At 34.3% G+C, this 14,739-nt stretch overlaps 1 protein-coding gene across 7 annotated transcripts in view; it reads right to left on the reverse strand.

The window, feature by feature from the left end:
* Positions 1–718: 718 nt before the first annotated feature.
* LOC131440517 (microtubule-associated protein tau) overlaps positions 719–14,739 on the reverse strand; it is a 61,163-nt gene continuing 47,142 nt past the window's right edge. For 3 of the 7 annotated variants that reach the window (XM_058611864.1, XM_058611868.1, XM_058611865.1), the window contains 3 exons: positions 13,030–13,068; positions 3,009–3,164; positions 1,541–2,325 (listed from right to left, as the gene is read on the reverse strand). In XM_058611864.1, coding sequence (XP_058467847.1) covers positions 2,254–2,325; positions 3,009–3,164; positions 13,030–13,068 — 267 coding nt within the window. In that variant the 3' untranslated portion in view covers positions 1,541–2,253. The other 4 variants (XR_009231399.1, XR_009231398.1, XM_058611866.1 and 1 more) reach the window with 4 other exon arrangements.

Here is a 14,739-nt window from a genome sequence, read left to right on the forward strand (position 1 = left end):
GGACTGCCAGATTTTCTTGTTATAAAATTCAGATTTAAATTTTGTAACTGACATAAATTATGCATCTAGACTAAATGTACTCCACTTTCATTAACTACCGGCGAAAGCTTCGTAATGTTGCTACACCTGTCGCACGAAAAACTTTTTTTCATTATTCTTGAGAAAAACTTGAAAAAAGTGACTGATCACTCGGCTACGTGACTAAAACAAGATTCAGAGTGGCGAAATGGTAGCGCGTATGCACGGAATACATAAGAACGCAGGTTCGAGTCCTGTCTCTGAGCGTATCTTTTTTCAATAAATCATTTTTTCTGTTAGTTTTTCATTCATTTGGCTTCTCCAACATATGTTTCCGCTCAGTCATTGCAAAACTGAATATAGTTATGGCGGCTTTACGTCAAACCAACTAAAAATTAATAAATCGTATGTAAAAATGGTTATATGACCTATGCACAAAAATAGGTTAACCCCTAAAATGAGTCAGTAACAGTTTTTCAATGAAGTATTGCGCCTGAACCCCGAACTTATCCAGTACGCATTATATTCTAGGTCGAATTATGTGCTTAAATGTTTTTTTTCTCAAACTAATAAAAGGTGCCGATTCAACTGTTTCCGCGCGTAGTACTTTGTGGACTAGTTGATAGTTATCATAAATAAGTTACCTAGGAAGCCAAAAAGCAGGTGAAAATATGGTTTATTGGTAAAATAATTGTATGAGTTTGTCATCCTGGTATGCATTTTATTTCTCATTCATTCTACCAAAATATTTAATAATTAATAGTACATTATAAATTATTTGGAACTATATCGTTACCAGTTTATCAAAGATGATTGATTCTTACGTTCTTTTTCATTTCGACCTCATCTTCAAGTGGTGGCGGTTACATAATCTTGTTATGAGTTGAATAAATATATATTTAACATATGGTTCCAATACAATGAGGCTTCAATAAACTGCACATATGTAACAGCTCTTCTAAAGTTATAACGACGATTTAATTTCTTTTAACTGAATCATATTTATGAAATATAATCAACAGAATGGAAGGAAACCGTCTCATCTTTCAACAACGCTCTTTAAGCGTTTGTTTTGAACTGAAAATTCGACTAGAAAACACTCTAAACAAAAATAATGTTCAACTTTAATGTTTCAATCAACACTGTCTTTGTAGGTTAATGATCATAATTAAAGAAAGTATTCACAACGTGAAAAGTATACCGCACTATGCTAACTTCCATGAAAGGTCTTTTAGTGTTAAGCCATTAGTTGCACTCATCTTCTACCAAAAAGAATAAACATAAATCCAATAAGGTGCGGAAAAAGGCTACCAGTGCAACACTATTTTGTGTGTAATTGATCAATGTTTTTAGAAAATACAAAACTTAGAACTAATCAACAGGACCAGGTTTGAATTACACTGTATATACTTGTTCGATATATTCTTTTATTCTTAGTGTTGGCATCATTTGTTTAATTCAAAAGAAAATTTGTCAACTAATAGTAGAAGTTTTTATCGTATTCCGGAGCCGATGACTAGAAACAAAGAAAATAAAACATAAATTCAAAATCACCAAATTTCAACCAAAATCAATCAACAACACAGGACAACAAACGCAGAATAAAACAAGAACATTTTCAATTAATTTGAACTAAAATATCGTATTGTACAGTATACTTTTAATAATGTGTCGCCTTATAAGTGAGATTAAAACAGTGCTGGTGTTTTTTTTCTGTGGTTAATATTATTTGCAAATTAAAATACAATTCAAAAATGTCACGCAATTTTTTTATGCTTTTATAATGAATATTGTGGTTAGTTGTTAATTCAATTTCAAAATGTACCTTTCATGAACAATCAACCAATGACAATTGGGGTAACAGAAAAATCTATGAAAATTTCAGCCTTAGTTTCTATTATATGAAACATAATCTTCTTAGTATCAAATTAATTATGCATAATAAACAATATGATTCTTCTATATGATAAGAACTTGCTTGGTGAGAAACTAGCTGAATTTGATTTGATTTTTTAATGGTATTCAAAACGTGTTGGGTGTGAGATCTGCGCGTATTACTTATGTGTAATGTGTTAGTATAAAATTTAATTAACTATTAAACGGCACGCGATAACTAAATTTAAGCTACTGCTAGCTAGCTATAATTGTACTATACATAAAATAAATATATTCAAAAAGAAAAGTTAACCGCTTGCTGTTATGATGTTTCTGTGAGAAAAAGCACTTAAATCAAATTTAGTTATTAGTATGCGGTGCAACTGCTGCTTCGTTGGCGTCGTAATTGCTGGCGCTGTCCGGAGTTGGACTCTGTGAATTGTTAAAAATAATAGTCAAAAAGTACATAGGCAGAAACACAACTTTGCGAAGCGCAAACTGATGTATGTTCAGGTTTTGAAGCGCTATTTATAACAATAAGTCAATGCATAATCAGTCAAAAATCAATCGAAAATTTTAATAACGGCACACACAAACTAGAGACGAACAAATCATGGTAACCACAAACAAGACTTACAATCGTGTAATCAAATAACCTTAAACCTTACTAGACATTGTTTGTCGAACTTTCGTCTTGCTTGTTGTACATGGATCGAGTTTGATTTAAATTATCCTAATAAAACTTGTACAAATATTCCTATAAAACAAAAACAGAAATAAGCACAAAAATTTCATCCGAACTGGGGAAGCCAATATAAAAGTTGGCGCAAAGCATACAGATAATGGGAGACCTGATAATTCTACTTAGAATAGTTACCAATTACCAAATATACCGATCGTTTTTCATCTAGTTAAAAATTTTTAGAAAATTTAGATAGGTATAAAATCTAGCATAGAATGTCACGATGCAACTATATATAGTAAACTCAATTTCGAAAATGGACACAGATCGCAAGTACATTGAACGATCAAGAAGCAATTGAAACATGGTAAATAAATTCAATTTGTGACTTGTTTTTTTAGTATAGAAGGAACTCTCTGGAGCTAGATTTTACCTGTGACGGTGGAGTGGGTGCAATAGGATGATCGATTTGCTTCAGATACTCTTTGTCGTCGAAAATCTTGATGTCGCCACCACCAGGCTTGTGTTTTACGTTTTCGAGTGATCCCACTTTGCTTTCTGCTTTTATATCCAACTTTTGATTTACAATCTGAAAGGGAACACAAAAAATACTGTATTGAAACAATCCAATACTGTAATCATGATAAAATTAGAGTTACTTGATTCTTCGAAAGAGTTAGCCTATTAGTGTTTTGAGAGGTTTTGAATTCCTGCAAATGTGTTGGTGAGTAATTACGGAAATAATATAAAAAGCCACAAGAAGTGATAAATATACATAAGGTAGCTCTGTTCATATTAATCTTAGCTGGTCGATCCACTTCCATCTATTAACGCTCCGGGTCGTGGCCGATCTGTCAACTTATTCAGTGCCAAATCGGTGCGTTATTATTCACTTATTATTCAACCCAGAACAACGCTAATATTTCGAAATTGTGCATGCAGACAAAGATGTCCATCTCCTCTGTGTGACGAAGAGCAAGCAAAATTTGTATAAAGTGTGCACGCATCATGAGCAGAGCTGCTAAATTGGAAAGTTTATGTCACTGGACTGCTGCCAACCAGGCTCTACCAATCATCATATATTGAGTGTCTGAGAGCCGATATGTCATAACTTAAACTCTCTTGATATTATACTCACCAGGACGCTCATTGATTGCCGATGCGATTGATATTATTTTCATTTCTCCAGTCACTGCTTGATTAGGATGTGACTTAATTAATCAAGCAGCATAAACATTGAATTAAATTCATGTACACCAATAAACTCCGAAATCCGATGACCGAACAATTAACTTTATCAATTTATGTTTATGTTAGTACTCTCATGGAATTTTTTTTACTTCAACAGGGAATAGGAGAATGAGAGAGAGAACAAAATGCGTCACCTGTCTTTGACTGAGTATACTTCTTCTTGGTCATTGAACTATCGAGTATCTCATTTGACAGACACTTTGACCGTACCGATTACAGTTGATTGATGATTTTAGTCAGTCTGTCAAGGTCATTTAACATGACTGACAATTTGCAGCTCTGATCATGAGTGCGTGTGTTTATTTCCTTTTACCTCCTCCACTGAATCGCACCAAAGTGCTAAAGCAGAGCTAATAAATTCTCTGAGGTGGATGCAGATACTTTCACATAGGTGTACACGCCGGTGAGCACTCTGGTGTATGGTTTGCGTATAAGTAGCGTGGGACACGCAAAATCAGCAAAATAAAAATTCCTTGCAAGTTTTTCATAGCAAGGACAGATCTACTCTCTATTAATTGAAGTTCACAGAAGTGTTCGCTTACCATCACACGCCAGTGCACAGTGGTCCGAAACGGGAAATTAGCGTGACAAAAATATTTTCACTATTAAATATTAGTTTTTTGTAGTTGGTGTCTTCACAAAAGTTGTTTGTAATCAAATTGCGCTCCTTTTGATGAAAAGTGTTACTAGGGTGATCCTCATTTAGATTGAAATCTGAAATCTAACTTTCTTAATTGAACTCAAAAATGATTTTGTTGTACAATAAAGTTGTAGAAAATTTTATTTTGAGCGTCTTTACTGAAAAAAGCACCTCTCTAGCTTTTCATTTGACCGACTTACATCAATTTTCCCGAATAAAAGTAGGGTGGCTCCTGAAAATTCACTTTTTTTGTTCTAACTTTTTTGTGAAACGTTCTACGGAAAATTTGGGTTCAGAAGAGTTGTTGTATTAATCATTGCGCATAATTTTGCTCAACTAAGCTTTTTCATATGAGCTACCAGTAAAAAGTTATGATTATTTTTTCATCAAAAACTAGTCAAGCTTCAAATATCAATATTTATTAGATGCCAAATCGATAAAAATGTATCCTATGCGGTTCCTGAAAGGTCATAATATAAGTAAAAATATAAGAGAAAATTGGAAAATTTTTTTTAACTTATTTAAATTAGTTTTAAAAATACCTTCAAAAAACTCAAAAACATTGCATAACTCTTAAACTCCTTAACGTATTAACATACTTCCTTCGGCAAAATGATAGTATCAAATTAGTTCTACAAGTGTTCCATACATTGTCCATTCGAGAAATGAGATACACAAAAACTACAGCCGAAAATATATTGCAGGAACAATTTTAATTATTTATTACAAAAAAAAAACAACTTCAATTGAGTTTGAGCAACTGAGGATTAGAGATACTGTGTAGTATGGTTATTTCAAACTAGTTGGCCATGATAAATCTATGAACAGAAATTTTCATGATATCGACAATCATTCCAACAAGTTGGTGCAAGTTAGTAAAATGCAAATATTTTTATCCACATCGTGCCGAGACGCCTATGATACTGGTCCTTCTTTTTCATTCACTTGTGTACCGAATAGCCTGTAAAAACTGGAAAACGTCGCACAATGAGTTTTGGTTCGAATAAATACATTCTACTCATTTTAAAAAACTAATGATTTTTTTGGGTTTCAGGAAGTGCTTTAAATTACAACAAATCTATTTTCGGCTGTAGTTTTTGTGTGTCTCGTTTCTCGAATGGACAATGTATGGAACACTTATAGAACTAATTTGATACTATCATTTTGTCGAAGGAAGTATGTTGATACGTTAAGGCGTTTAAGAGTTATGCAATGTTTTTGAGTTTTTTGAAGGTATTTTCAAAACTAATTTAAATAAGTTAGAAAAATAACACCCTTCCAATTTTCTCTCAAATTTTTACTTATATTATGACCTTTTAGGAATCGCATAGGATACATTTTTATCGATCTGGCATCTAATGAATATTGATATTTGAAGCTTGACTAGTTTTTGATGAAAAAATAATCATAACTTTTTACTGGTAGCTCATATGAAAAAGCTTAGTTGAGCAAAATTATGCGCAATGATTAGTACAACAACTCTTCTGAACCCAAATTTTCCGTAGAACGTTTCACGAAAAAAAGTGAATTTTCAGGAGCCATCCTACTTTTATTCGGGAAAATGGATGTAACTCGATCAAATGAAAAGCTAGAGAGGTACTTTTTTTCAGCAAAGTCGCTCAAAATAAAATTTTCTACAACTTTATTGTCGTGAATACGACTTACTTTACTATGGGGCGCCTTTTCAAAATTAGCCATATGGAAGAATGGGCAGAACTTAATCGTAAATATCTCGACTTGTATTAATGGTAGCAACATAATTCTTTCACCATTTCATCAAAAATATGATCTGGAATTCAGGATAATATTTTGAACAGTGTGCGATAACCACAAACAACTCAAAAATTAAGTTTTCTTAAAATTTGAAAACAACGCGGAAAACTCTTTACTTTCGCTTGGGTTTTTCGCGCAAGGACGACGATTTTGAGGTATTCAGGCACATATCTTCAACTGAATGCGTATAAAAGGGAAACCGTGGTCGAAAATCGATCATTTCTTTTCGTGCGTTCGATGGAAGCAGACGTCGTGGGAGTGGAATCATCAACCAGCAGCGACGGAGAATGCACCTTCTGCGTGGTTAAAACCTCAAATGCTCAGGTCGCATCTCTCATTCGCTTGCTGGCCATCGAGGCGAAAGGACCTTAACCAGCAGCAGCAGCGGGAGTTAACCAGAAACGACGGAGAATGCACCTTCTGCGTGGTTAAAACCTCAAACGCTCAGGTCGCATCTCTCATTCGCTTGCTGGCCATCAAGGCGAGAACCAGCAGCGACTGAAACTGGATTCTGAGTCTGTTATTGGATCTAAATTTAGGTCTTGAACTCAGGGTCCAGTTCTCTATTCCAGACTTCTATTCGGTTCTTCTTAAAACCATAATAATACTCCTAAAGAATTATGCGGAATTTACTTTACTGTACCTCTATACAACCCATTTTTGTCGTGAATACGACTTACTTTACTATGGGGTGCCTTTTCAAAATTTACCCTCTGAGAGAGTGATAAGTTTTTGATCGTGAATATCTATTGTTGTATCTAATGAATCAACATAATTCTTGCGACATGCCGACATGGAAATATGATCACAATTTTATGATAAAATTGTCAGTTTTGTGACATAGTCTCAAATAATTCAAAATTAAACTTTTCTGAAATGTTTGGTATAAACGAGTGTCAAAGAGGATAATTCATAAGGCGCGTTTGCCTTTCTCGTATTTTTAAAGCTCATAGCTCAGTGATCTGTGAAAGGATTTATATAATCTAACTACCAATAGAATCGAAATTTTTCAATTTAAACGTGTATAGCAAAAGCATTGAAGTATTTCAATAGTACACTATTGAAAAACCTGTCTCATTTGCTCCACGTCAACACCAGCCAATCAGAGCGCGTTCTAAGGAAGAGAACAAAATAACTGCTGCTGTACAACAAATCGTCCGGGAAAAATGTTCCGAAAAATGTTGAATATCGTAGTGAGTTCCTCAATTTGGTCCTTCTGAATGCTAGAAACGAATCCCTACAACATATTGATAGTTTCTTTCAATATATTATGCAAATCCGAAATGAAATAATCAACATTAAAATTCTGAATGCGGCTATTTTTATAGCCGTTAGGACCGCCCATTAGTGAAAAAGCTACAAACGAAATCACATAAAAGGAAATCTCTTAACAAAAATTCAATCAGTTTGGATTCTATCGCCACTGCGAGCAGATGTGTTTTGTGTCGTCTGCACAGCTAGTTTCGCTTTCGACAAGAGCGATTACGTCACAGCTGCCAGTCATTAGCATTGGGAAAAAACAACGGTGGAGAGCATTGCACAATATCAGCCGTTCTAATGGCTCTAAAAGTTTTCTAAAGAACTATTAGGATTTGTTGTTTGCAAATCGTAGGGAAATATCTTCAGTTTACTGCAAATCAAGATCAGTTTGCTTAGATTTGTGAACTTTTCGCTGTGTGAAATTCACAGTAATCGAGATCAAGTGAAGCTTTCTTTGTTTATGCGAAAAATGTGAAAAAGGGGAATGCGTGCATAATTCATACAATTGATATTCGGAAGTGTTAAGGAACATGTCAGTTGTTTTCGTATTCACGACATCCAGTTATGTCTCTGACATTACCCACCCGCCTTTTTTTTGGTAGAAAAACGTTTTTCCTTAAAAGTGCCCATCTTTCAATGTATGAACGGCTGGTAGGTCAAATAGAAAATGGCATGAATTAACTTTAATAGTTTGAAGCCGTTTTTTTCAGTGTAGAAATCGATCACACAATTGTATGTGTGGGGCTCGACTCTTACAACACTTTTTTGAAGACGTTCAGAGGTTTTGTACTTACGTAATTAATCTTTTAAGTAAGATTCGTCGAATACAGCCATTTGAAAAAAAGGTAAACACTTTGGTTTGTCGTTATGCTGAGTCGTTATAATCTTTGTCTCTATCGCAAATATTTGTTCGTTGCTTTTCTTATGAATTGACCAATTTTTTAGGTTGTTTTCTTGAAAGCCGTATGTAAATTTCAAAATTCCACGCACGAATTTCATCAAGTGTTTTTATCTCAGAATGCATTTTCTGAGGTTACTAAAAAGACATTTTATAAGTATCAGTTGGAGTTTAGAAAATTATTCTATTTATTTGACTAGTTTCTGATTCAAAACTTATCAGGATAATGTGATGTGTGTGCAATATCATACTATATCCAGGAGTCATAATTTGCAGGTATTAAAGCTAGATTATTGCGTTTGGATACGATTGGTAAGAAATAGGACCATAGAAACAAGCATAATTATCGGTTACAGAAAAAAATAACCTAAAATGCTTGAATCCATTTGATGCTAACATTGCATTGAGGAGGGGTTGGCCGACGTAACGACGACGTCGCAACACGATTTGCTCTGTTCACGTAATGGGTCATAGGAATTCGATTTATCTTACACCTACTTAAGTCGAGCATTAAAGTTTTTCGCATGTATAACCAAACCAAAACATACTTTTTTCTGTAAATATCATATACTAGCTGAATGACCCGGCGTTGCTCGGAAATGTTTCGGGAAGAAAAGGCCGAACAAAATTCCCGAAGTTGTCCTACTTAGTGTAATACTCTGAGCAGTTTTATGTTGCTATTCAATCAATTTTACCTTACACTTCCCATGTTTGGAGCACTTGCTGCACTCCCTCTCCCTTAAAATAACCTTTTAATCTACATGGACATAAAAGTAGTATCTGTATTTGTCAAGATGCATCGTTTCTCGTAGAATGAATTTTATATTGAACGCGCCTTTTATTAGTGAACTTACTACAGCTCTCTTCCATGATAACCCTTATGACCACCTCTTAGTAGTGTACGAAGTATCTGTGCTCTTCAAAAAGTATCGATTAAAATTAACAATAGCAGTACTACTTAATTCAAATTAACGATAGCAATACTATCAAGCACAATCTTGACATTCTTGCCCCTCTCTCATTTTATAAAAAATTCTAGATGAAAATTGATTTTCAAGATTCCCTTCTCCTAGTCTGAATTTTAGTTGAGAATTCTGTGAAATTTTCAGAATGATTCATTGAGTTTAGCGGTCGTGTTGTATTTTTTTCTGACTGAATATTGGAACGCTCGGAAATGCATACCTCTACTTGTTCATCGAAAATCTCGGCTTTGAAGGCTTTTATCATAAATCTACCGCGACAAAGTCTAGATAATTTAGTTTAGATGCGATTAGTACATAAAAACATATATGTTATCGCGATAAAAATAAAGTCTTGTATTTTTCTGTGAAACAAAGTCAGTTTCAATGCATCCACCATTTTTTCGCTTTGGTTTCCTGATAGCATTCTGAAAAAGGAGAGAGAAATAAAATTGGCTCGACAAGGCTGCCAAACACACAGACATTCAATCTTTGTGAAAGTTGAATATTTTTTCATTGTTCATTGGAATCCATGTAATGTCCAACCCATACGATAGATTAATGTGACAAAACTTCTCATCAAAATAATAAAATATATGCTGGCAACCCGGTACAGTTTGCTCATATACGAGAGAGTTCAAGAGAAATACGATGCGCAAAGGGAATTGAGCGAGTCACGTGGTCGATTTAAAACTCAACACGTGGCCCTCTGTCCTCAGACCTTAAAACCATGTTTGAGTTTTTCAAAATGCATGTATGGTTTTAAAAATTATCAATGAGAATTGATAAATTTAAATTAGATAAATTTCGACATGGCATCCTCAAATTAAGAACGCTTGATACACACTCTCTCCCCTGAGAATGTCCTAATGATCATCTCTGAAGAGCAAGAAATACCTATGCCAAGTTTGATTGCAATACGTTAAGTAGTTTTGGAGTTATACCGTTAAAAACATCACACCCCCCTTTTTAAAGATACATCCAGCCCCCATATAATCATATCTACGGAATGCAAAATGTTTCTACGGTTTTCAATAAGTATCGATTCTCGTCAAATAAGACACATTTTTCATGACCCCCCCCCCTGTTAAGGACACTTACTGCGCTCCCTCCCCCACAAAAATAGCCTTATGACCATCTCTTAAGAGCAATAAGTATCTGTACCAAGTTTGATAGCAATCCGTTAATTAGTTCCGGGTTATTACATTACAAATATTACACCCCCCTTTTTAAAGGCACTTGCTACATCCATCACCCATATAATTATATTTAATATATGCAAGCTGTTTCTATGGTCTAAAAAAGTATCAATTCTCGTCAAATTAGACAAATTTTTTCATAACCCCCTCTGTTAAGGACACTTACTACGCTCCCTTTCCCATTAAAATACCCTTATGACATTCTCAGAAGAGCAAGAATTATCTGTGCCAAAATTGGTGGCAATCCGTTCAATAGTTTCGGAATTGTGGCGTTTCAAACATTACACCCCCCTTTTTAAAGCCACTTGCTACATCCACCCCCCGTGAAGTCATATCTAATGTATGCAAAATGTTTCTATGGTCTTCAAAACGTATCGATTCTCGTCAAGTTATATGAATTTTTTCATATGCGAGTAGTACCTATGCCAAGTTTGATGGCAATCCGTTCAGTAGTTCCGAAGTTATGGCGTTACAAACATATAAACTTACATATATATATATATATATATATATATATATATATATATATATATATATATATATATATATATATATATATATATATAGATTTTATGCGATGCATGAAAATTAGGGTGACATATATCGGTTTTATGGGAGATGACTACTTATAGAATTTCAAAAAAGTTTCTATGAAGCAATCGAGCTAAATCGGACATGGGCAAGTGAAGCCTAATCGCGGTGACAGTTTGAAGATTTTTAATATTGAAAGATCACCTGTGAGTTGGTAAAATATATGAAATCTATTTTTTATGCTTATTTTGCCTATTTTTTCATCAAACTATTTGGTGTTAACTAGATTTTTTTTAGGACAAATAGACTTGCCGGGATTTTTTAGTTTAAATTTTTGAATTAAGGTGAGATACCTCATGTGAATGATGGTTTAAAGGGTATATAGAAAATTGAGGCAAGAAAGTCGCAAATTTTTTTATTGCATGTTCTGAAAAAGCATACTTTTCAAAATATCTTTGTGGACACTCTCCAAGTTTTGTTCGCCAAGTGCTCACGGATGTGACGTGCTGTGAACGGCTGTTAAAAATCGAACATCCATTCGATTCGGGCAACCACGAAAATACTAAATTCACGATACTTTTTTAACAAACCTCGTACGTAGTAATAAAAAACTAAGAACTCTATACCACAAAACTACAAGGATCAGCCGACGAAACTACATCAATATCCCAAATGTATGCAATTATATCTTTGTACATACTTGCTATACGATTTTGATATTTAAGCTTCTCTCCGCCAAGCTTGTGTTCAAGTTTTGTATGCGAGCAGTTATTTTTATAGCGTTAAGTGTCACTACCATTCTGCGATTTCGGTTGAAGCGATAAACTTTTTCTTATTATCAATCGAGTTCATCTTATATAAGTTAGAAATTCATTTTAAGCACTCAAAATTTACCCTGGGTAGATGTCAATTTCTTAGATGAAACGACATTTCATGGAATTTCATCCGAGCTTGCATGACACAAGATCAGAGCATACCAATTAAAGCTTCAAATCGTTTTATGGCACTTTTTGTCTTGCTGTCTAGCAACCACATACCTCTAGCATGCTACGCGTAGGACTGAAACGTTAGCTATAATTTTGCTTTTATTTATAGATTCGCGTGCTTCCAGCAGCTTTGCTTTTGCATCGATTGACCAATCAGAGCGATGCTTTTTCTTTGATATATCGATTACTCCTTCAAAACCGTCGTCTATGGCAGGGAAATCCGATATGGCGGAGATTTTTAGCAGACAAAATAGGACACTGCTCGCTACTAATCAAAATTTCAATAATTAATAATTGAAAATACGTTGTTGATATATTCAAATCGAATCTTAGAAATATTTACAATCAAATAAGGAAATAATATTAATAATTGATACAAAATATACTGAGCTGTAAGTGTTTAAAACCTGACCACATTTTCACGTGTATTTTTCCTTGAGTTTTTGATTTGCACCCCTATATAGAAAATAAAGATGTTTTCCACATATAAACAAAAATAATCAACTAGTCATCTCCCATAAAACCGATATATGTCACCCTAATTTTCATGTATCGCATAAAATCTATTAAATTTACAGAAAAAATAATGTTTTGTTTTGGTTATACATGCGAAAAACTTATACAGTATACGTAGTCAGAATAAGAAAATAAAACTAAATGAAGATATCATCTAACTATATCTTATGAGCAATTGCAGTGCATTAGACAACACGAAAAACATAAAAAATAGGCTAATCAACCGGAAAGTAGAGAAATTCGAAAGCAAGTATTTTAAGCCCAGAAGTGCGTTCAGCTAATGAAGAAATATGCTTCAAACAGATGTTGAATACCAGAACCAAATGAGGTGAAACACTAAAATTAAAAGCACACATTGCACAACAGATAGTTTTCTATGCCATTTGCTCACTACGAATAAGACTTTGTTTCGCTTTACGTCTCAGTACAAACATTACTTACTGCTCTTCTTTTTTTCTCAACAACTGCGGCACTTCCAGGCTTACAAGAACATGCAAGATATGCGTTATGATAAATACAACAGAGTAGATTACAACATAAAATGAGTTATTTGTTTACCAAAAGGTAGGCAGAGGCAGAGAGATAATGGAAGCAAACGGATATATGAATTATGGCGGAAATATTTGAACGATGTATTTTTTTTAATTTCAACGCGTATTTCGCTGTCAAATCCTATAGACTTGAACTAATGCTTGTCTTGTCTTGCTCATGCAATGAAAACAACCGCCCCCTGCTTCTCTAGATGAAGGCTAATGAACGAACAGGGCGCACTTCTGCGATGGACAAATTCTGGAGGTTTGCCAAATGCACATTCTGCGACAAAAACCAGCTCGCAAATCATCGAATATGAGCTCATATTTTTGGTTGATTGACGAAATTTTATGAGGCGAGCTAAATTCAAGATTACTACTTTTGCTACACAAGTAGGATAACATACCATAAATGAATGAAACTAAATTGACTACATTGTTCACTGCCTCTCCTGCGTAATAATACATCCGATATTTGACGGAACGATTTATCTAACTGAAATCAAAGTTATGTACAAGCACTGTTTGCTTCTAAACTTGTCATTTACAAGGACAACCCGAATAGATCCCTTTCTATTTTTTCGCTGATGTCGGAATCTTTGAAATTAAAATCTGTGTGATGATATTCGGTATCTTATTTCTACCATGTCGGATTTCTACCAATTTTTATATTGTCGAGTGCTTAATTCTTCCACTATTCTTTGCTGCGTGATATAATATGAAATTGAATGCTTTTAATTCTTCTAGATAAACTGCCATTGTTAATCCAAACACATGTTAGTTGAGCGAAGATTTCTTTTTGTCCATACTATCGTAGTAGCCATGCAATTATCCCTTACCAGAACTTTTCAGCTTAGAGAGAAATCAGTATTCAGTCCAGCAACGCCATCGCACGGCATCACATTGAACATATCATGTCAACTGTGCGGTGAGCAGTGCAGCTATTTTGGCAAGCACGAATCTGACATTAATCTCTCCTACTTCTATGTACGAGATTCGATACAAACTCGCCTGACGTTTTTGCCTATACAGACTGCGGAGTATTCTACGCATGAGTGAAAAAAGTGAATCTTTTATTGTAAATAAAACCCTATAGTCAATTAAAAAATCACAAAGAATATATGTGGTCCTTTATTTGAGTATTCTAAAAAGTTTCTGATTAATGAAAATTTCAGCTCAACAATAACATTACCTACAGTTGAAGAACTGACTGACGAGTTTTATTTGAATTTATTGGATCCACCGGTATTAAACACAAACATTTATACAAACTGTGTTGTATGCGAGTTGTCAGAGATCGACTTGGAAACTGATTTATCATTCTTACACCAAGTAAAACTATATCCCATGTAAATCTTTGATAGAAAATTACTTCAAAGTTTAAGTATCTCATCAGTTCAAATCGTTCGAGTCTGTGGTATGGTGGAGAGTAAAATGTTGTTAGTATGTTTATAGGATTGTTGAATGGCTAGTACTACGATCCTACGCACACTGAGAATCCTTCCAGGTCGGGAATCAAACATACGGCAGCTGGTTTGCGAAACCATCACATTACATTCTGAACCAAAAACACGTATACACAATTTATTCACTACTATAACGTAAGCAATTTTGTGAGAAG

This window comes from Malaya genurostris, chromosome 1, assembly GCF_030247185.1.
Source record: "Malaya genurostris strain Urasoe2022 chromosome 1, Malgen_1.1, whole genome shotgun sequence".
In the NCBI taxonomy this organism is placed as follows: Eukaryota; Metazoa; Arthropoda; class Insecta; order Diptera; family Culicidae; genus Malaya; species Malaya genurostris.